The sequence below is a fragment of the Salvelinus namaycush genome, chromosome 11, assembly GCF_016432855.1.
Source record: "Salvelinus namaycush isolate Seneca chromosome 11, SaNama_1.0, whole genome shotgun sequence".
Lineage (NCBI taxonomy): Eukaryota > Metazoa > Chordata > Actinopteri > Salmoniformes > Salmonidae > Salvelinus > Salvelinus namaycush.
Window position 1 is genome coordinate 924,751 of NC_052317.1, and position 24,741 is coordinate 949,491.

At 41.1% G+C, this 24,741-nt stretch overlaps 1 protein-coding gene across 1 annotated transcript in view; it reads left to right on the plus strand.

The window, feature by feature from the left end:
* Positions 1-24,741, plus strand: part of cdh7a (cadherin 7a) — a 133,472-nt gene that overhangs the window by 58,865 nt on the left and 49,866 nt on the right. Inside the window, exon 8 of the mRNA XM_039004376.1 lies at positions 7,046-7,167. Within this exon, the coding sequence (XP_038860304.1) occupies positions 7,046-7,167 (122 nt within the window). The remainder of the gene's footprint in view (positions 1-7,045; positions 7,168-24,741) is intronic.

Here is a 24,741-nt window from a genome sequence, read left to right on the forward strand (position 1 = left end):
TTAAAACTACAAATAATACTGTCGTGGCCAAAGGTTTTGAGAATGACACAAATATTATTTTTCACAGTCTGCTGCCTCAGTTTGTATGATGGCAATTTGCATATACTCCAGAATGTTATGAAGAGTGATCAGATGAATTGCAATTATTTGCAAAGTCCCTCTTTGCCATGCAAATGAACTGAATCCCCAAAAAACTTTTCCACTGCATTTCAGCCCTGCCACAAAAGGACCAGCTGACATCATGTCAGTGATTCTCTCATTAACACAGGTGTGAGTGTTGACGAGGACAAGGCTGGAGATCACTCTGTCATTCTGATTGAGTTCGAATAACAGACTGGAAGCTTCAAAAGAAGGGTGGTGCTTGGAATCATTGCTCTGTCAATCATGGTGACCTGCAAGGAAACCCGTGCCGTCATCATTGATTTGCACAAAAAGGGCTTCACAGGCAAGGATATTGCTGCAAGTAAGATTGCACCTAAATCAACCATTTATCAGATCATCAAGAACTTCAAGGAGAGCGGTTAAATTGTTGTGAAGAAGGCTTTAGGGTACCCAAGAAAGTCCAGCAAGCGCCAGGACCGTCTCCTAAAGTTGATTCAGCTGCGGGATCTGGACACCACCAGTACAGAGCTTGCTCAGGAATGGCAGCAGGCAGGTGTGAGTGCATCTGCACGCACAGTGAGGCGAAGACTTTTGGAGGATGGCCTGGTGTCAAGACGGGCAGCAAAGAAGCCACTTCTCCCAGGAAAAACATCCGGGTCAGACTGATATTCTGCAAAAGGTACAGGGATTGGACTGCTGAGGACTGGGGTAAAGTCATGTTCTCTTATGAATCCCCTATCCGATTGTTTGGGTCATCCGGAAAAAAGCTTGTCCGGAGAAGACAAGGTGAGCGCTACCATCAGTCCTGTGTCATGCCAACAGTAAAGCATCCTGAGACCATTCATGTGTGGGGTTGCTTCTCAGCCAAGGGAGTGGGCTCACTCACAATTTTGCCTGAGAACACAGCCATGAATAAAGAATGGTACCAACACATCCTCCGAGAGCAACTTCTCCCAACCATCCAAGAACAGTTTGGCGACGAACAATGCCTATTGACTCTTTGCATCAACTTCATGTAATTGTCAATAAAAGCCTTTGACACTTATAAAATGCTTGTAATTATACTTCAGTATTCCATAGTAACATCTGACAAAAATATCTAAAGACACTGAAGCAGCAAACTTTGTGAAAATGTATATTTGTGTCATTCTCAAAACTTTTGGCCACGACTGTACAACAGAGGCTAAAGAGTTAATCTGGTTCTGTTCTGTAGGTTTCACTATGTGTTTTTTTCAAAGGATGGGTTCCAATCTCTCAAAGGACTTAGGATTCATGTCTACAGAGGTGGTTTGTCAGTTACTGGAACGACAACCCAACTTGGGATGGGGGGAGGATTTAGTGGGTGGAATATTGTAGGACAATTGGAGGTTGACTCAGTCGCAATGCAAATATAATGGTACAGCTATATGGATATTCAATCAGCATTGTACTTTTTAATGGTACATTTGCAAACACATATTGCGGTAAATCGAATTGAAACTTGTATATCATTATGCTAAGTGGTGAAATAAGTTTAGCTAGTTATAAATGTAAAGGATTAGTGATTAAAATGAAAAGACAATCAGTTTTTACCTGGCTAAAAAACAATGAAACATACAGTTGAAGTCGGAAGTTTACATTCACCTTAGCCAAATACATTTGAACTCAGTTTTTCACAATTCCTGACATTTAATCCTAGTAAAAATGTCCTTTCTTAGGTCAGGTAGGATCACCACTTTATACTAAGAATGTGAAATGTCAGAAAAACAGTAGAGAGAATTATTTTTTTCAGCTTTTATTATTTTCATCACATTCCCAGTGTGTCAGAAGTTTACATACACTCAATTAGTATTTGGTAGCATTGCCTTTAAATTGTTTGACTTGGGTCAAACGTTTCGGGTAGCCTTTCACAAGCTTCCCACAATAAGTTGGGTGAATTTTGTCCCATTCCTCCTTACAGAGCTGGTGTAACTGAGTCAGGTTTGTAGGCCTCCTTGCTCACACTCGCTTTTTCAGTTCTGCCCACAAATTTTCTATAGGATTGAGGTCAGGGCTTTGTGACGGCCACTCCAATACCTTGACTTTGTTGTCCTTAAGCCATTTTGCCACAACTTTGGAAGTATGCTTGGGGTCATTGTCCATTTGGAAGACCCATTTGCGACCAAGCTTTAACTTCCTGATTGATGTCTTGAGATGTTGCTTCAATATATCCACATCATTTTCCTCCTCATGAAGCCATCTTTTTTGTGAAGTGCACCAGCCCCTCCTGCAGCAAAGCACCCCCACAACATGATGCTGCCACCCCCGTTCTTCACGGTTGGGATGGTATTTTTCAGCTTGCAAGCCTCCCCCTTTTCCCTCCAGACATATCGGTGGTCATTATGGCCAAACAGTTCTATTTTTGTTTCATCAGACTAGAGGACATTTCTCCAAAAAGTACAATCTTGTGTAATTTGCAAAACGTAGTCTGGCTTTTTATGGCGGTTTTAGAGCAGTGGCTTCTTCCTTGCTGAGCGGCCTTTCAGGTTATGTCGATATAGTACTCGTTTTACTGTGGATATATATACTTTTGTACCTGTTTCCTCCAGCATCTTCACAAGGTCCTTTGCTGTTGTTCTGGGATTGATTTGCACTTCTCGCACCAAAGTACGTTCATCTCTAGGAGACAGATCCTCCTTCCTGAGCGGTATGTTGGCTGCGTGGTCCCATGGTGTTTATACTTGCATACTATTGTTTGTACAGATGAACATGGTACCTTCAGGCATTTGTAAATTGCTCCCAAGGATGAACCAGACTTGTGGAGGTCTACAGGTTTCTGAGGTCTTGGCTGATTTCTTTTGATTTTCCCATGATGTCTAGCATAGAGGCACAGAGTTTGAAGGTAGGCCTTGAAATACATCCACAGGTACACCTCCAAATGACTCAAATGATGTCAATTAGCCTATCAGAGGCTTTTAAAGCCAAGACATAATTTTCTGGAATTTTCCAAGCTGTTAAAGGCACAGTCAACTTAGTGTATGTTATCTTCTGACCCACTGGAATTGCGATACAGTGAAATAATCTGTCTGGAAACAATTGTTGGAAAAATTACTTGTGTCAGAGAAGGCCGATTGGCCGATTTTACTGTGTCGAAAAGGGACAACGCAATCCCCTCTAGTTACTGCCCTTGTTATCCTGGAGGTGCTTTCCTTGAGCATAATATGCCAGCATAGAGGTGGATGGACAAGACCATTCAGGATCTTAAGACAAGGCTTGCATCTACATACTGCTTAAAGCTATCCAGACTAAAAAAATTATGTTTGTAAATGATATGACAATGGCGGTAACTATTTGGTTTGTTATATAAAATCTTAAGTGTTTGTTTGTAGAGTGATTCAATTGGTTTCAGAATAGTAGCTCCTGCTTGTGACCAGCATGTGAGTCAATATCTCAAATGTGAGTAGATCATTGCATGCATATATAGTTTGGCGGCCTCCAGAGGAAGGAAATATCTTATAAACCTATAACCTATAACCTTCTTCAGATGTTTGGAGTCCAAAATTACACCAAGATACCTGAAGTTAGACACAAATTTCAGATTCTACCCATTAATAAGAACAGCTCGTTGGGAAGAATCAATGGATTTCTTAGAGAAGTACATACAGTCTTGTCGATATTTAAAATCATTTGTCATCCATTTAGAAACATGTACCATAGCTTCAGTTAACTTGTTAACAACCAATTGTCTATTTTTTGAGTGTACATAAAGAACTGTATCATCTGCATGTTAACTTGTTGGCAAGCAAGTGGGAGATCATTTATATAGATGGTAAACAGAAGGGGGCCTAATATTGACCCTTGTGGGACCCCAATGTTATAGTTAAGAGAGTTCATTGAAATGGTTACTTGCATAGATAGCGAGTCTTTTGTTTAGACATATAGCTAGGTAGCTAAACAATGAACAATTATCCGAACTCATAACGTTACTACCCTGCATGAATCTACAGGTAGCTAACCAACCAGGTTCAATGTTAGCTAGCTAGTTAACATTAAGCTATAACTAACAATGCAACTGGCACTGTGATCCAAATAATATTACTACACAGATCATACATGTAAGGTTAGCTAGTGAGCCAGCCAGCTAACGTTAGCTAGCTAGCTAACAGTACGCTTTAACTTGAAATGAAAACAACTTTGACAAAATTAGAAATGTGTAATATCTGAAAATGTAGCTAGCTAGTCTATCTTACCCGTATACATGGATGGATTATTCTCCCTCTCTGTCACGGATGCCATGGTTGCCCATAGTTTGAAGATGTAATCCGGAGACAGATGTTTTATACCATAGCCTTCTGTGTTCTCTTTTCGACTCCCTTTGCATAATTGCAATCAAACGGCAGAATCTCCTTAGCTATCATACTCGAATTCCACTGATTTCAAAATTTGGCCTTTCAAAAAGTGGAGAACAACGCTTTTGCAGTTCTACTACGTGATATCTTTTTAAAAAATGCACGTTGGAAAGGATTACCTACACATACTGACCAGCTGACAGAAGCGTGCTACATGGCAGACCAATCCGAACTCATCTCTCGGCATGTCCAGCCCACCTACAATCATGGCTAGCGGGAAGGTTCCGGTCTTTTCCATTGCTAAGCCAACTAGACTCCTAAAATATATTTTGATTTGTTTAACACTTTTTTGGTTACTACGTAATTCCATATATGTTATTTCATAGTTTCGATGACTTCACTATTATTCTACAATGTTAAATAGTTTCAATAAAGAAAAACCCTGGAACGAGTAGGTGTGTCCAAACCTTTTACTGGTACTGTACACCTTCCTAATATTGAGTTGCATCCCCTTTTCGTGGGCGTGGAAGATTTTTTTGTTTGAGATAGGACTGTTGTGTTTGGCCCCTCTGGCCCCCCTCCCAGAGTTTTTTTTTCACTTCATCTGCTGACTCGAGCCAAAATCCTCACTCCTCCCTAGCTCCGCAGCTGGCCTGCCTTATCAGAGACTAACTATTGCCTTCCTTAGAAACATGGATTTTATGCACCCCCATTGTCTCACTCAGTAACTTTCCATATGCCAAGTCCTTATCTACCCTTCATTGACCCAACATATACATTCCTTATACATGCAAATAATCAATAAGTTCTAGTATGGTAACATGAATAAGTATATTTCCAGATGGAATCCAACACTAGTAAGACAAAATGTCTAGTAATACCAATTAATTAAATATACCTCTTGATTATAAAGATGTTATATGTGCTACATTATCATGCATCTCTGTAACGGCGTTCCTCTTCATCCGAAGAGGAGGAGCAGGGATTGAACCAAAATGCAGCTTCTTGAGTTGACATGATTTATTTAAAGAAAAGACGAAAACACGAACTTCACTATAAACTAACAAAACAACAAACGGAGTAGACAGACCTGGACGACGAACTTACATGAAACACGAAGAACTCACGAACAGGAAAATGACTACACAAAATGACGAACGAACGAAACAGTCCCGTATGGTGCAACATAGACACAGACACAGGAGACAACCACCCACAAACAAACAGTGTGAAAACACCTACCTTAATATGACTCTCAATCAGAGGAAATGAAACCACCTGCCTCTAATTGAGAGCCATATTAGGTCACCCTTTAAACCAACATAGAAACAGAAAACATAGACTGCCCACCCAAACTCACGTCCTGACCAACTAACACATACAAAACTAACAGAAAACAGGTCAGGAACGTGACAATCTCATACAGAATGTGTCCATAGGTCATTATACTATACACAAAGTTTGTAGGAAGTTGCAAATGAGATAAAAAATTGTCTGATTTAAAATATCTGTATTTATACCTTCAAACGATTCTACAGTGGAGAATTTAGCGTGCCGAGTAACCTTGACCTGTCTGTTATCCCTGATTCATAATTTATATTAAGGTAAAGATTCAGATGAAGATGACGTGAACAAGAGAAAATGAGCTTGTTAAAAAGCAAACATACAGTACGTTGTCAGGCCATGAAAACCACTGAGTTGTCGTCGACCTCTGACTCTTTATGAGGAAACTTCCAGACTTCCTACACAGACTGTTTTCTGATGGCTTTAAAATGAATGTTTTCTTAAAGGGATAGTTCACCCAAATTAGAAAAGTACTTATTGGTGCTCTTACCCAGTCTATTTACAAGGTAATACAGCAACCCATGCTTTGGTTTTGTTTACCTGGACACTGTTGCCAAATGCTAACTTTTTAGTCTCTGAAATTGTCTGAAATTGATCCTGTAGCTCTATAAAGTTAACTTAAGACACTTACAGATACAGGTGTGTGGTGAATGTGTCAGTCAATCGTGTTAGGTTCTTATTTTTCAGAGTAAATAACCCAAGGACACTAGAGAAGCTTAACCAAGTTTAATTCTTCCCAAAGGTTCTGTACAGCTGTAATCAGGCAACACAACATTTGTCCCATCCAGATATTTATATCCCACTTAAGACACTCCTCCTCTCCAATCCTTACAATTTATGGCTCTACAGGAAGCTAATAAAGAGGGTAACAGGATACCAAACATTTATTACTCTCTTAGGAGACTCTGTCCTCACCTCCTGACCTCAACGCCTCTTTCATCTAATACACAGATGTCCATCTGTCTTTCCTGTATCAACACGTCGCTCTCCTCTCCATCAAACACATTCCAAAGCCTTCTGGCTTTCTACAGAGAACCCTTAACTTTCTCCTTTGATTCTATGCTTCTTCTCTATCATTTATTTAATATCTCAATGTTCAAAATGTCGAACCCAACAATAGAAACTGATGTTGTAGGGCAGGACATGCAACTGGGTATTGCTTCAAACATTTAGCTTCCCTGCATTTACACCATCAGCTACCAGATACATGCTTCAAAGACCAGTGCATTTGGTTGACCCTTGACCTCACCTCGATCCTTGACCTCATGTTTCTCTCTTGTTTATTTTTTCAGTGCACCCATTACAAGTGGGAAAGGGCATAATTCTGATCACAGTGACGGACATCAATGACAACGCACCCGTCTTCGCCATTGAGTACGAGACCTACCTTTGTGAGAGTGCCAGACCTGGACAGGTATGTCAACATCTAAATATCCTATGCCTCCAAAAGCTACTATTCGTAATGGAAAACCACAGTGACAAATAAATTTTATACTGAACTGACACAATTTAATGTTCTGAGGCAGTTCAAAGAGGATGTGACGGGATTCTGGTAGTGCTGTTATATTGGGTAAAAAAAATCATTTTGGCTGTCATTGTCGCAATTAAAACAAAAAATGAATAATTGGGCATATGAATAATTAGGCACATTTTGGAGACAGAAAACTATTATCTGTGCAATAATTCTCTCATAGTCAATTGTATAATTGCAGGAGTGGTCAGGTGAAAGGAGTTAGATGCATCACATGATCTCCATAGCAGGTGCCTAATCAGGGGATCAAAGCATTGTGCTGCCATGTGGAAAAAGTTTTTAAAGAGCGATGAAAAACGGGGGGATTGTTGGGGGGATTGTGGCATGAAATTGATTTGTGCGAAAGCGTGGTGTGGTATCAAGTGCTCGGTGTCAGCTCACCACGACAGCCAACTGGCCACGCTGACACCACATGTTTACTTATGCACCCTCCGTGGTGTGAGAGCACAGCTGAGATGTGTGTGTGTGTGTTGCCTGCGTATGCATGTGTTTGACATTACACCTGTGTGTGTGACAAAATGGCATCAGTAAGACGTTCATGCTATTGCAAATAAGCTCCACATTCCCGTATTCCATACGAAAATAATATCAGTGAATTTTTCACACCACATTGGCATTCCCCATACTCAAAAATGTATTGTATTACACCAATTGAACGACAGTTAAACGGTCTCTTCAAGCAGCCATTATAATAATATACCTTCACACACATCTGTCCGAAAACAATTACAATGGGAGATGATAGCTGACAATGTCTTAACTTTAGCTAATTTTTATTCATTATTACAGGAAAATAAACTCACAACAAGATCATTCCTTACAAGTTAATGTCAAGCTAATTACATAAAATAACTTACGGTTGTGAGTGTGACGTAATAAAAGCAAGGCATTCTGATATTTTTGAACTTGGACACTGTCTTGTTGGCCTAACTTTATATCCTAATTTGTCTTTGGTGCAGGTCATGTTGTTCTTCATATTACCATCTCTGGTAAACACACACTATATCAAATAAAAGCTACGTTTATTTGTCACATGCACAGGATACAGAAGGTGTAAACGGTACAGTGAAATGGTTAAATGCATAGTGGAGTCTTATGTTTACGTATGTAGCTAGTTAGTTAAAGAATTAACCATAATCCCAACTCATAAGGTTACTACCATGCGTGATTCTACAGGTAGCTAAAGCTAACCGACTAGGTTCAATATTAGCTAGCTAGCTAACATTAGGCTATTACTAGCAATGCAAATGGATTTCTGAGATACGAATAATATTTACGACACAGATAATACACGTAACATTAGCAAGCAAGCCAGCCATCCACTGATTTCAAAACTCGGTCAACACGGTTGATCGCCGTTAAAGTCTGCAGGTCTGCCCAAGCTGACAGACAACAATGGTATGTTCCCCAATAACCAACCACAATCATTCACAATGTCAGCTCTGGATGAGTGGCATTTAAAACATGCACTCTGATGATTGATGAGGACAGCCTGCAACTCCTCCTCAACACAGGAGCTAATGTGTCTCTGATTAACTTAGAGACAGTTTTTCTCCCATCAACCATTGGGCATCCCCTCAACTGCCCTATGTGGTTATGCCAACTCCAAAATTGACATTGTGGGATCCATCCAGCTACCTCTTAAATATGGGGAGAAAGCTTCGCCAGCTGTTTAGTTTTAATGTGTCTCGCCATAGGGCCTCGACCTGTTCAACAGCCTACCCTTCTCCCTTTTGGACACCAGTGGTTCAGAGATCTTCACTGTCGCCACCCTGTGGCAGCAACAGCACCCTGCACCCTGCCCTGGGATGCCTCTTCTCCTTTGCACACCAGCCCCTGATTGATCCCGCCGTGACCCCCCCTCTACTCCGCGTTCCACTGGCCCTGCGAGCAGATTTCGTTGCCGAGCTCCAGCACCAGCTAGAGGAAGATATCATCGAGCCTATCGATGCATCCCCCTGGATCTCCAACCTGGTGGTGGTAAAAAATAAATCAGGGGGCCTGCGTACCTGTGTGGACCTTAGAGCAGCAAACAAGACCATCATCCCAGATAAATAACCCCTGCCCACTGCTGAAGAGCTCACTGCCCTGTTCTACGACTCCACTGTGTTCACCAAGCTGGACTTCCATCAGGGATACCTACAGGTGCCGCTACACCACAGAAGCCGCAACCTCACAGCATACATCACACACTTAGCTGTCTTCCACTACAAGCGCATGGCATTCGGATTAAGCTCTCCCCAGCTGCTTCCAAAATATTATGATGTCTGTCTTCACGGGGATCCCATCTATCTCGATGACATTGTTGTTCATGGGCCCACTACCAGGGTCAATGATGAGCGCCTACACAGCGTGTTCACTTCACTGCCAAAACACCACCTCACTCTCAATGGAGAAAAGTGTTTCTTCTTTGCCCCTGCCATTGACTTTGTGGGATTTTGCCTCCTAGCCAAGGGAATTTCCCCACTCCACTCCAACACTGAAGTGATCCACCATATTCCAGAGCCAACCTCTGCTGCCCAGGTTGCATCCTTCCTGGGTATGATATCGTACAACCTCCGTTTCCTACCACAGAACTCGTCCACAACTGCTCTGTTGCGCCACCTGCTGAATAAAGTGGTGCTCCGATGCTGTGCATTTTCAAGTCTTGCCATAGATTTTCAAGATGATTTAAGTCAAAACTAACTAGGCCACTCAAGAACATTCAATGCAGTCAACACCACGTTTGATATTTTGAAGAGTGATTCTCAGTGATGTTTTGTGTTGGATTTTCCCCGAACATAATGCTTTGTATTTGCTTTGTATTTTTTTTCAGTTTCACTTTAGTGCCTTCTTGCAAACAGGATGCATGTTGTGGAATATTTTTATTCTGTACAGGCTTCCATCTTTTCACTTGGTCATTTAGGTTATTATTATGGGGTAACTACAATGTTGTTGATCTATCCTCAGTTTTTTGCTCTCACAGCCATCTGTAACTGTTTTAAAGTCACCATTGGCCTCATGGTAAAATCTCTGAGCGGTTTCCTTTCTCTCCGGCTACTGAGTTAGGAAGGACACCTGTATCTTTGTTGTGACTGGGTGTATTGATACACCATAAAGTGTAATTAATAACTTCCCCATGCTCAAAGGGATATTCAATGTCTGCTTTTTTATTTTTTTACCCATCTACCGATAGGTGCCCTTCTTTGGGATGCATTTGGAAAACCTCCCTGGTCTTTGTGGTTGAATCTGTGTTTGAAATTCACTGCTTGAATGAGGGACTTTACATATACTTGTATATGTGGGGTACAGAGATGAGGTAGTCATTCAAAAACCATGTTAAACACTATTATTGCACACAGATCAACTTGTTATGTGACTTGTTATGCAAATTTTTACCCCTGAATTTATTTAGGCTTGCCATAACAGAGGGGTTGAATATTTATTGACTCCAGATATTTCAGCTTTTCATTTTTAATTAATTTGTAAACATTTCTAAAAACATAATTCCACTTTGACGTGGGATATTGTGTGTAGGCCAGTGACACAAAATCTCAATGTAAATTTAAAATTCAGGCAGTAAACACATCAAAATGTGAAAAAAGTCAAGAGGTGTGAATACTTTCTGAAGGCACAGTATATATTAAATAGTCAGTGGTATACAGACCTATGTCCAATGTATGCATGTTTCATTAATTTGAACAATAGGCTTAATTGAGCTAACATATGCCATTGCCCGTAGAGACACATAAGGCAAGGCCGAGGAGATGATATCTCCTATATGATAACTATACAGTATATTATAAACTGGGTGGTTCAATCCCTAAATGCTGATTGGCTGACAGCCGTGGTATATCAGACCATATATCACGGGTATGACAAAATATTTATTTTTACTGCCCTAATTACGTTGGTAACCAGTTTATAATAGCAATAAGGCACCTCGGGGTTTTGTGGTATATGGCCAATATACCAGGGCTAAGTGCTGTGTCCAGGCACTCCGCGATGCGTCGTGCTTAAGAACAGCTCTTAGCCGTGGTATATTGGCCATATACCACACCACCTTGGGCCTTATTACTTAATTATATACTCCTCAAATTCAAATCTGGACATCGAAGCCAGTTCCACAGCTTTTTTTGTCAATCCCCTCTAATCAGGGACTGATTTAGACCTGGGACACCAGGTGTGTTCAATTAATTATCAGTTAGAACAGAAAACCAGCAGTAGCCCGGATCTCGTAGGGTGGGATTTGAATACCCTGTTATATAATGTAGTTAGTGGGATTCAATCTCATATGTAATGAGTATATAGTAAGTGTTATTCACACATGGCTTGAATGAATACTTGTGAGTTGTTTAAAAGTTAGGATTACATTTTTTGAGGAGATAATATATCCTATATGATAACTATTGGTAGTGGTTGTCAATATCCTATATAATAACTATATATATTAAATAGTTGTATTCACACCTGGATCAAATGTACAGTGCATTCGGATTAAGACTTTTACCAGATTTTGTTAGTCTTATTCTAAAAATATATGTTTCATTCCCGTCATCAATCTACACACAATACACCATAGTGACAAAGCAAAAACAGGTTTTCAGAACATTTTGAAATATTATAATTAGCTAAGTTTTCAGACCCTTTACTCGGTATTTTGTTGAAGCACCTCTGGCAGCGATTACAGACAAGTCTTTTTGGGAATGACGCTACAAGCTTGGCACACCTGTATTTGGGGAGTTTCTCCCATTCTTCTCTGCAGATCCTCTCAACGTCTGTCAGGTTGGATAGGGAGCGTCGCTGCACAGCTATTTTCAGGTCTTAACAAAATCCTGTCTCGGAGCTCTATGGACAATTCCTTCGACCTCATGGCTTGGTTTTTGCTCTGACATGCACTGTCAACTGTGAGACCTTATATAGACAGGTGTGTGCCTTTCCAAATCATGTCCAATCAAATGAATTTACCACAGGTGGGCTCTAATCAAGTTTTAGAAACATCTCAAGGATGATCAATGGAAACAGGATGCACCTGACCTCAATTTCGAGTCTCATAGCAAAGCGTCTGAATTCTTATGTAAATAAGGTATTGCTGTTTTTTTATTTGCAATACATTAGCAAAAATGTCTAAACTGTTTTTGCTATGTCATTATGTGATATTGTGTTTAGATTGATGAGAAAAATTAATAATTTAATACATTTTAGAATAAGGCTGTATTGTAATTTTTTTTTTGAAAAAGTCAAGGGGTCTGAATACTTTCCGAATGCACTATATGCATTTAAAAGTAAGACATGTTTTTTCTTTTTTTGTAGAGTACCTGAATACTACCCTGGTCTCAGATCTGTTTGTGCTGTATAACCAACTACTATGGTCATTGTAATGCCAAACATGGAGCTTTCCTGACAAACGTGGAGTTGATATAGCATGACAACAACTACACTGAACGGAAATATAAATGCAACATGTAAAAATGTCAACAATTTTACTGAGTTACAGTCCATATAAGGAAATCAGTCAATTGAAATACATTCATTACACCCTAATCTATGGATTTCACATGACTGGGAATACAGATATGCATCTGTTGGTCACAGATACCTTAAGTAAAAGGTAGGGGCGTGGATCAGAAAACCAGTCAGTACCTGGTATGACCGCCATCTGCCTCATGCAGCGCGACACATCTCCTTTGCATAAAGTTGATCGGGCTGTTGATTCTGGCTTGTGGAATGTTGTCCCATTCCTCTTCAATGGTTGTGCAAAGTTGTTGGATATTGGCGGGAACTGGAACACGCTGTCGTACATAACGATCCAGAGCATCCCAAACGTGCTCATTGGTGACATGTCTGGTGAGTATGCAGGCCATGGACATTTTCAACTTCCAGGAATTGTGTGCAGATCCTTGCGACATGGGCCCGTGCATTATCATGCTGAAACATGAGGTGATGGCGGCGGATGAATGGCACGATAATGGGCCTCAGGATCTCGTCACGGTATCTCTGTGCATTCAAATTGCCATGGATAAAAATTGTGTTCATTGTCCGTAGCTTATGCCTGCTCATACCATAACCCCACCGCCACCATGGGGCTCTTTGCTCACAACGTTGACACCAGCAAACCGCTCACTCACACAAAGCCATCTGCTATCTGCCTGGGACAGTTGAAACTGGGATTCATCCGTGAAGAAGATACTTCTCCAGCATGCCAGTGGCCATCGAAGGTGAGAATTTGCCCACTGAAGTCGGTTATGACACCAAACTGCAGTCAGGTCAAGATCCTGATGAGGATGACTAGCATGTAGATGAGCTTCGCAGAGATGGTTTCTGACAGTTTGTACAAACCCACAGTTTCATCAGCTGTCCGGGTGACTGGTCTCAGACGATCCCGCAGGTAAAGATGCCGGATGTGGAGGTCCTGGGCTGGCGTGGTTACATGTGGTCTGTGGTTGTGAGGCGGGTTGGACGTACTGCCAAATTCTCTAAAACAACATTGGAGGCGGCTTATGCTAAAGAAAGTAACAGTCAATTCTCTGGCATCAGCTCTGGTGGACATTCCTGCAGTCAGCATGCCAATTGCACGCTCCCTCAAAACTTGAGAAATCTTTGTTGTGTGACAAAACTGGACATTTTAGAGTGGCCTTTTTCTGGCAACCGATTGGGGTTAGGCTAGATGATTTGATGATGGTGATGCCAGATAATCGATGCCAGATGATGATGGAGTTGACTTGCTGGCCCTGATGTCGTTCTAAGCTCAACCTCTCTGTAGCCTGGACTTAGTTCTCCGCCACAACTAACGTGTAGCACCCACTTGGGTGATGCCTTTTCAGCTGCTATTGCGCAAAGACGCTCACCACACATCAGTCCAGAGCAGTAGTCATCCTCATCACAAGCTCTTTGCCATTTCCACAATTCAGTCAGGTCTCATTGATCAAGAAGTCTGTGCTGAGTGAAATGCATATTTTAAATGCAGCAGGCTTCTTAGCCAGCCAAACTGAACAAGCAGACTTGCCATCAGTCCTTCAACTCCATGGGTAAAAATAACCATATATATCCAATCAACAACACTCAATCATCTAAAATATGTACAAAATATACAGAGCTCTCTGTTTAGGCTACCTTACGGCGCCATGGCAGCCATTATGTGATTCATAAAAACAATCAAAATGAGCCCCTGGTTGCAGCACTGGGAGACACACTGACAAAAACGAAATAAAAAATACTAGCCTACATACAAGTGCTGTGAAAAAGTATGTGCCCCGTTTCTAATTTTCTCTACATTTGCATTTTTTTATACTGAATGTTATCAGATCTTCAACCAAAACCTAATATTAGATAAAGAGAACCTGAGTGAATAAATAACACAACAATGATATACTTACATTTATTTCATAGACAAAGTTTGCAACACCCAATGCCCCTGTGTGAAAAAGTCATTGCCCCCTTACACTCAATAATTGGTTGTGCCACCTTTAGCGCCAATGACTCCAACCAAACGCTTCCTGTATTTGTTGATCAGACTCTCAAGTCGCTGTGGAGGAATTTTGGCCCACTCTTCCAAACAGAACTGCATTAACTCGGCGACATTTGTGGGTTTTCAAGCATGAACTGATCATTTCAAGTCCTGCCACAACATCTCAATTGGGATTACGTCTGGACTTTGACTAGGCCATTCAAAAACTTCAAATTTGTTGCTTTTTAGCCCTTTTAATGTAGACTTGATTGTGTGTTTTGGGTCATTCTCTTCCTGCATGACCCAGCTGCGCTTCAGCTTCAGCTCACAGACAGAGGGCCTGACATTCTCCTGTAGAATTTTCTGATACAGAACAGAATTGATGGTTCCTTCTATTAAGGCAAGTTGTCCAAGTCCTGACGCAGCAAACCATCCCCAAACATCACACTACCACCACCATGCTTGACTGTTGGTATAAGGTTCTTACTGTGGAATGCAGTGGTTGGTTATCGCCAGGCATAATGGGACCGATGTCATCCAAAAATGTATACTTTTGACTCATCTGTCCATAGAACATTCTTCCAAGAGTCTTGATGATCTTCCAGGTGCTTTTTAGCAAACTTCAGTCAACTTTTTGGACGAGATGGGTCTCATTATGTCGAGAATAGGAGTAGAAAATATTATATTTTGCATTGGCAAAATGAACGTTCAAAATTGGTTACTGAAACAGACACACTCAAATCCGATAGGCTAACCAGAGAAATAAGAAACAGACTAGAGGTAAATCATATCTGTATGCACTCACAAGCATTTACACTATGATCATTGCATCAATCATATTCATCCACAATTCGAATGTATATGATATTTACAAGGCCAACGTCAACAGTACCTTAGACTCCTGTGAGTTCAGTATTTACTGCCTATACCTGATTGTAATCAGATGACAATGCCAATCCTGTAAAAATAAACAACATGACTGTGTCCCTGATTGACTATGCTGCTTTGAAGTTGCTGCAAAGAGTGCTTAAAGACAATTTATTTCCTCCATTAGAGACTTATATTCAAACTGCAGAGAGGGCGAGATGGAGGGAAGAGAGAAGGAGAGAGAGGCACAGATTGTGTTTCCACATAATACCCTGTGGAAACATCATTGTTTGCACTGAAGCAAATTAGGCCCAGCTTGTTCAAGTACCCACTCTGAATCGTATTTGTTGTTCCCTTACTGTCAGTGGTGTGTATTCATGGATGCCAAGGGAAGCCAGGCTTCCCCAAATATTTGTCTCTCTGTGTTTTCATAATTTTCCCAATTTGCAAGTGGCTAAATCTCACTGGAGAAATCATCCGATCGAGGGAAACAGCGCCCCTCTGTCTGAGTATTTGTAGCCCATGTATCTGATGCTGTCTGGAACAAAAGAGTATGACATCTTGCCGCTGTAGCATTTGATTGATTGATACCAGCAAGCATTTGGCCTGCCTTGATAAAACAATTATGAAAGAATTAGACAATCAGCCAAACGCTCAACTCTGGGTTGCCCTGGTCGCAGCAAAACTCGTCCCAAGGGGTTTGGATTTCGCTTCACACCAATCCAATCATTTCCTAAGGTAAACGTCGTCATTGTCAGAAAAACTTGTCTGTTTGTGTTGATTTCCTGCAGTGGCTAGCTTGCTAACTCAACTCTTTCCTAAGCCATGGATGGAGATGGGGATTTAGACTTGAGGCTTTGACTTAATTCTCTCTACAGGCTCAGGATTATGGCGGCGATTCTGATCTAACCATAAATTCATATATTGTGCCACTGGCCTGAGACAATTGAAGTTCAATATGCAGCCTAGATGTAGCCTAGTAGGCTCACGTTAACTAACTAGCTAGCTAACTTAGCTGGTTCATTGTTGCCCATGCGAGGAAGTTAGGCAAGCAAGCACTTTAGCTAGGTAGCCTATGACATCAAAACTAAAATCATGCTGTATGACAGAGCCATAGACCGTTTAGCCAACATGAAAGACAGGAGGATGGCATTGGCGTTCAACTAGTCTACAAGTACTGTGAGTCAAAAAAAATAGTTTTCACTTGCGCACCTTGCACACACACAGACAGAAATCAGTACCATGGACAGCCACATTATATTTAGCAACACTGATAAATTGTTTTGGTATCTTTAAATTTGTTTTCAGTGTATTAAATTAAGAGTATATAGCCTTATTGATTTGATGATGTTTAAATGTTTAAGTTGAAAGGGTGATGGAGTAGCAGAGGCAGGGCTCCTGTTGTAACGGCTTTCCTCCTCCTCTTCATCCGAAGAGGAGGAGCAGGGATTGAACCAAAATGCAGCGTTGTGTGATGACATGATTTATTTAAACAAGACGAAAAAACGAACTACACTTGAATAATAAACAAAACAAATAAACGATGTAGACAGACCTGGACGACGAACTTACATGAAACACGAAGAACGCAATAACAGGAAAACTGACTACATAAAACGAACGAACAAACAAAACCGAAAACAGTCCCGTGTGGCGTAACATACAGACACTGACACAGGAGACAACCACCCACAACAAACAGTGTGAAAACACCTACCTTAATATGACTCTCAATCAGAGGAAATGAAAACCACCTGCCTCTAATTGAGAGCCATATCAGGTCACCCTTTAAACCAACCTAGAAACAGAAAACATAGACTGCCCACCCAAACTCACGTCCTGACCAACTAACACATACAAAAACTAACAGAAAACAGGTCAGGAACGTGACACCTGTTGTCTTTTTGCTGACTTACGGTATCTCTGTGGTTCTAAATCAGCAGTTGTTTGGTAAACTGTCAAAAACATTATCTTGCTTGACCATGCTGCAGGTCATATAACTGTTTGTTACATGCAATACTTTCTTTGTGGATTTCACTGAATGTTTTTTGCTCTCTGTTTTTTTTGCTGAAACAAACGTATGTGTAGTTGAGTTTATTCCGACACTGTGACTGTTTGCTTTTTGTTGTCACAGCCTTATTGTATATCACGGTGGCGTATGAACGGATGTGTTATAGAGCAAACAAAGCAAATATCACAACATAGGTAGTAACATGGCTTTTTTACTGGCTTGGCTTCCTCATTTATTTTACCCACGCACTGCTACTGCTTACAGTGTCCCTATTAGGACAGCCTCAGTCTCAGACTGGGCCTGTCCAAATATAGACACCTTATTCCCTAAGTGTCGAGGTGCTGGTGATGCACGGCTCATCTCAACAAGCGCTACATCTCTGTCTTTGAAAGGTGTAGCTGAAATTCCCCTGTGGGAGAAACTCTCCGTGTGTTTTTTGGCCCAGCCGAGTTCCCAGTCGGCAGGATTTTTCAAAGGGGGACTTTCTAGCCAAATTACTTGTACACATCTTGAAATGCCTGTTGGGCTGAGGTGACACTTTGTTCTTTTTGCTGTAATATGAAAATCACTGTATATGTTTTTCTCTATCTCCCTTATGACTCTTGTCAGATGTCTGTGACAAAGGGAGCTCTAACGCTACCAACTGTATGTCATCTTACCCTTGAGGCACCAATTCATCCAAGTTTAGAGGGCCTTGGAAATCATTCCACAAGTAAGGTGCAAAAAACCTAAAAGCAGATTTACCTAACTCAGTGGAGATCGAAGGGATCTCCGGAGTTAGCCATCCCGGAAACCGGGTCTGATATCTCGTACTTCTGTAAGTTAAGCTACGGCGGACATTTATGCAGGAGGGCTTTATAAACAAAAAGAGTGCAATGCATCGATCTACGAGACTTCAGAGAGTGCCAGCCTACTTTCTGATACAGAAAGCAGTGATGTATACTGAACCTATCGCTTGTAATAAAGCATAGAAATTGCTGTCTACGTACTTTTGAATGGTAGCAATCAGTGAACACTTTTACCTTAACACTGACCTAGAGTAAGTGCTGTATCCAGTAATGTGAAATACATGCCATCAGTGAACACAATAACAGTGTACATTTAACACTGACCTGGTGTTGTATTTAAGACATTAGAATTCAACATCAGAATTACATTTTTACATTAGCTCACTGTAAACTGTTATTGTGTTCACTAATGGCTTGTATTTAACACTTCTGGAATACAGCATTTACTCTAGGTCAGTGTTAAGCAAAAAAGCAGTGGTGTAAAGTACTTAAGTAAAAATATACCTAAGTAGTTTTTAGGGGTATCTGTACCTTACTTTACTATTTATATTTTTGCCAACTTTTACTTTTACTTCACTACATTCCTAAAGAAAATAATGTACTTTTTACTCCTTACATTTTCCCTGATACCTAAAAGTACTCGTTACATTTTGACAGGAAAATGGTCGAATTCACACACTTATCAAGAGAACAACCCTGATCATCCCTACTGCCACTGATCTGGCAGACTCACTAAACACAAATGCTTCGTTTGTAAAATATGTCTGAGTGTTGGAGTGTGCCCCTGGATATCCGTCAATAAAAATGTAAAAATGTAATTGTGCCGCCTGGTTTGCTTAATATAAGGAATTTGCAATGGTTTATACTTTTACTTTGACATTTGATACTGAAGTACATTTTTGCAATTTCATTTACTTTTGATACTTAAGTATATTTAAAACCAAATACCTTTAGACTTTTACTCAAGTAGTATTTTACTGGGTGACTTTCACTTTTACTTGAGTCATTTTCCATTAAGTCATCTACTTTTACATTGACAATTGAGTACTTTTTCCACTGATTGCTACCATTCAAAAGTCTGCAGGAAGGAATGTCAAGCAAAACATTTATTATGCAACACATTACAATGAGCAGGGTAGAAAGGACTGAGAAACATTTCCACACTGATGAAGGCACATGCTATCCATTCAACAAGTCCAAAGCAGCTTTGTCATTATCATGTAAAGAATTGTTTAACAGTGAAAGGTTTGTCTCCAAATCCCCCTCATGACAGATGAGCACAAGGTGTAAGATAACAGTGAGGCGTCATTACAGCCATTTGCCTTGAGTGGAATTTTAAGGTAAAAAACTGAAATAATTCATTTTATGTACTGGGCCATACGCACTACCCTCTGTAGTGCCTTGCGGTCGTAGGCCGGGCAGTTGCCATACCAGGCAGTGATGCAACCAGTCAGGATGATCTCAATGGTGCAGCTATAGCACCTTAAGAGGATCTGAGGACCATTGCCAAATCTTTTCAGTCTCCTGAGGGGGAATAAGTTTGTCGTGCCCTCTTCATGACTGTCTTGGTGTGCTTGGACCATGTTAGTTTGTTCGTGATGTGGACACTTGATGATCTCCAACAGCTCCACTACAGCCTCGTCGATGAGAATGGGGGCGTGCTCGGTCCACCTTTTCCTGTAGTCCACAATTATATCTTTAGTCTTGATCAAGGTGAGGGAGAGGTTGTTGTCCTGGCACCACACTGCCAGGTCTCTGACCTCCTCCCTATATGCTGTCTCGTCATTGTTGGTGATCAGGCCTACCACTGTTGTGTCATCGGGAAACTTAACAATGGTGTTGGAGTCGTGCCTGGCCATGCTGTCATGAGTGAACAGGGAGTACAGGAGGGGACTGAGCACACACCCTTGAGGGGCCCCTGTGTTGAGGATCAGCATGGTGGATGTATTGTTACCTACCCTTACCACCAGGGGGTGGCCCGTCAGTAAGTCCAAGATCAAGTTGCAAAAGGAGGTGTTTAGTCCCAGTGTCCTTAGCTTAGTGATGCACTTTGAGGGCACTATGGTGTTGAACGCTGAGCTGTAATCAATGAATAGCATTCTCACATAGGTGTTCCTTTTGTCCAGGTGTGAAAGGGCAGTGTGGAGTGCAATAAAGATGGCATCATCTGCAGATCTGTTGGGGCGGTATGCAAATTGGAGTGGGTCTAGGGTTTCTGGTATAATGGTGTTGATGTGAGCCATGACCAGCCTTTCAAAGCACTTCATGGCTACAGACGTGAGTGCTACGGGTCGGTAGTCATTTAGGCAGGTTACTTTAGTGTTCTTGGGCACAGGGACTATGGTGGTCTACTTGAAACATGTTGGCATTACAGACTCAGACAGGGAGAGGTTGAAAATATCAGTGAAGACAATTGCCAGTTTGTCAGGCCATGTTCGGAGTACACGTCCTGGTAATCCGTCTGGCACTCCGGCCTTGTGAATGTTGTCCTGTTTAAAGGTCTTACTGCGCAGTGCATGATCACACAGTCGTCTGGAACAGCTGGTGCTCTCATGCATGTTTCAGTGTTATTTGCTTCGAAGTGAGCATAGAAGTAATTTAGCTCATCTGGTAGGCTCGTGTCACTGGTCAGCTCTCGGCTGTGCTTCCCTTTGTAGTCTGTAATAGTTTGCAAGCCCTGCCACATCCGACGAGCGTCAGAGCCGGTGTAGTACGATTCGATCTTAGTCCTGCATTGACCCTTTGCCTGTTTGATGGTTCATCGTAGAGCATAGCAGGATTTCTTATACGTTTCCGGGTTAGAGTCTGGCTCTTTGAAAGCGGCAGCTCTACCCTTTAGCACAGTGCGGATGTTGCCTGCAATCCATGGCTTCTGGTTGGGGTATGTACGTACAGTCACTGAGGGGACGATGTCATCGATGCACTTATTGAGGAATCAAGTGACTGATAGTGTACTCCTCAATGCCATTGTTCCGGGAAGAATCCCGGAACATTTTCCAGTCTGTGCTAGCAAAACAGTCCTGTAGCTTAGCATCTGCTTCATCTAACCACTTTTTTATTGACCTAGTCACTGGTGCTTCCTGCTTTAATTGTTGCTTGTAAGCAGGAATCAGAAGGATATAATTATGGTCACATTTGCCAAATGGAGGGCGAGGGAGAGCTTGGTACGCATCTCTGTGTATGGAGTAAAGATGGTCTAAAGTTAATTTTTCTCTGGTTGCACATTTAACATGCTGGTAGAAACGAGGTAAAACTGATTTAAGTTTCCCTGCATTAAAGTCCCCGGTCACTAGGAGCGCCGCCTCTGGATGAGCGTTTTCCTGTTTGCTTATATACAACTCATTGAGTGCCGTCTTAGTGCCAGAATTAGTCTGTGGTGGTTTGTAGACAGTTATGAAAAATACAGATGAAAACTCTCTAGGCAGATAGGGTAGTCTACAGCTTATCATGAGATACTCTACCTCAGGCGAGCAAAACCTTGAGACTTCCTTAGATATTAATGGTCCAGTGCAGTAAAAAAAACATGATATTACTGTGTTTTATATATATGAGGTTGGAATAATACCGTAAAATTGTGAAAATGATGATAATGCACTTTCATTTTAATAGCTGTTTGAAAAGACCACCTAAAATTACAGCCTGTTTTGTTGGGATGGAGTGTTGGCCTGCCTGGCGACATCACCAGGCGATAAATTATACTGAAAGAAAATATAAACGCAACATGCAACAATTTCAAAGATTTTACAGAGTTACAGTTCATATGAGGAAATCAGTCAATTGAATAAAATGCAATTGTGTTTGTTGTCCATAGTTTATATCTGCCCATACCATAACCCCACCACCACTATGGGGCACTCTGTTGACATCAGCAAACCGCTCGCCCACACGACGCCATACACATGGTCTGCAGTTGTGAGGCCGGATGGACGTACTGCCAAATTCTCTAAAACAACGTTGGAGGCAGCTTATAGTAAAGAAATGAACATTAAATTCTCCGGCAACAACTCTGGTGGACATTCCTCCAGTCAGCATGCCAATTGCACGCTCCCTCAAAACTTGAGACATCTGTGGCATTGTGTTGTGTGACAAAACTGCACATTCTAGAATGGCCTTTTATTGCCCCCAGCACAAGTGGCACCTGTGTAATGATCATGCTGTTTAATCAGTTTTTTGATATGCCACACCTGTCAGGTGGATGTATTATCTTGGCAAAGGAAAAATGCAAACAAAGTTATGCACAACATTTTAGAGAAATATGGAACATTTCTGAGATATTTTATGTCAGCTCATGAAACTTGGGACCAACACTTTACATGTTGTGTTTATATTTTTGTTCAGTGTAGTTAAGAATGAAAGTTCCAAACCTCTCTGCCAATAACAGCTCGTTTTCAGTTTTCTCCTCCCCACACAGACCACTCCCAGAGTCCTAGCAAAATTCTTGCTTGAGAAATTGCTCTTTGCTGAGATGCTGTTTATGTGTTTGACCATTTAGATTGAAAACAATCATAGTAAGGTACTTAATTGTTTCAAATGATTTAATATGGAGATAAAAACAGCTACATTGGACCTTTAAGACACTTTATGTTGGTGTTTTCTTTCTTTTGGTAGCTACCTATAGGTCGCAGGTGATCAATGGTTTGTAGGATTTAGCAATGGGTACTATCATGAACTCTTTTCACTGTGAGGGAAATTTTCTTTCCTTGCATCAGGAATTGAGGATGTTTCATATTGGTTGTCTGTGTTCACAAGCAAATTCACATAAAATAATATTTGGCAAGCCATCAGGGCTTGGAGCTTTTAACTGTTCTCAGCTTGTCATACACGTCCCACACATTGACGTCTGGGAGTGGCTGCGGGGCAGGCAGATGACTAGTTTGTTGACTAACCTGTAAGAAAACTGTGCAATTGCTTTGTTGTCGTTATGATCACAACCAGGGATGCTTACTTTGAGTGGTGCTTTTCTCATTCTGGCCATGCATTGTACCTCCCCGTGCCAGGACCTTGGGTTTTCTCTTTTTAAGTGGGAAATCCGTGTGGAGTAGAATGTCCTTTTGGCTTCACAGATGGATCTCTGGTGCAAATGATCATGACAGGTTGCAACGGTCAGCAGTAGGGGAGATGGGCTGGTTGTCACACTTTTGACTTTTTAAGAAGAAAAGAGAAAGTACTATATCCAAGAACAAAATACAAAATAGTTCCAGTCTCTTTGGAAACAACCCTGCATTTATGTTTATCACTCATTATGAACTTAAAAGGCAACTGAAAAAAAATTAACTTCGGCCTATAGGCATTGATATTAGTCAAACTTTTATTCCAGTGCCAAAAGTAACTAAAAATAATAAGTAGGATCATTTTTGTCTAAAAGTCACTATATTCCAAAACTAAGTTGTGAGATTTGTGTAGCTGATGTCGTCACAACTTACATGACGTTTGGGTTTGGATAACGGTCATGCCCACTTGCCCACAAATACAGGATTGTACCGCCTAAGGCGAATTATCATGCACGAAGAAACAACTGTGCTGGTTGCGCTCTATCCAATCAAAGGACACAACCTCCAGACAGTGATACAGACATTTCCATTTTGCAGCACCTCGGACATGGACTTGTTTACACGTTGCCAATGTTATGTTGAAAGAACACTTGGCCCCTAAGCCCTTTATGGAGTGGGCACTGATGTGTTTGATAGTGATCACTCGAGTCTGCTACTGTTTTGGGCAAAATGAGAATTGATAAAAATGCGCACTTGCATCCCAACTGCCACTTGTAAATTTTCCAAAATTCTAAACCCATTGGCAAGCATCTTGTGTCCTGCTGGAACCTGTTTTGTAACATGACGCACAATCTGGTAATAGATATTGAGAAACTAGAAAAAACGGCACCGAAGCTAGCTAGCTTCATCAACAAACACAGAGATAGAACTTAAGAGATAATTAAATTCCTCTCAATTCCAATGTTAGGTAAATTCAAATTATTCAATTCCCAATTGAAAATGATCCCCAACAATTCCACAAATTCCAATTCCCTCCAGCTTTCAGGCTGATCATATCATGGGGCCATATTGGACAGGAGTCACATGGCCATATCTCCGTAAATAATAGGTACATGAAGCCCAATGATGGCGTAAATGTTTAAGGGGGTCTGGAGAATGCAATAAAGGGTCCAAATATGCCATATTTATGTATCCTTTAAAATGTTAGTGAAAAAGTGTGCCAAATCAAAGATTTTATGTAAATATTTTCATGGCTAATTCTGATAGTTTACAGTGCTTTCAGAAAGTATTCACACCCCTTGACTTTTTCCACACTCTGTTGTGTTACAGTCTGAATTTAAAATTGATTACATTTAGATGTTCTGTCACTGATCT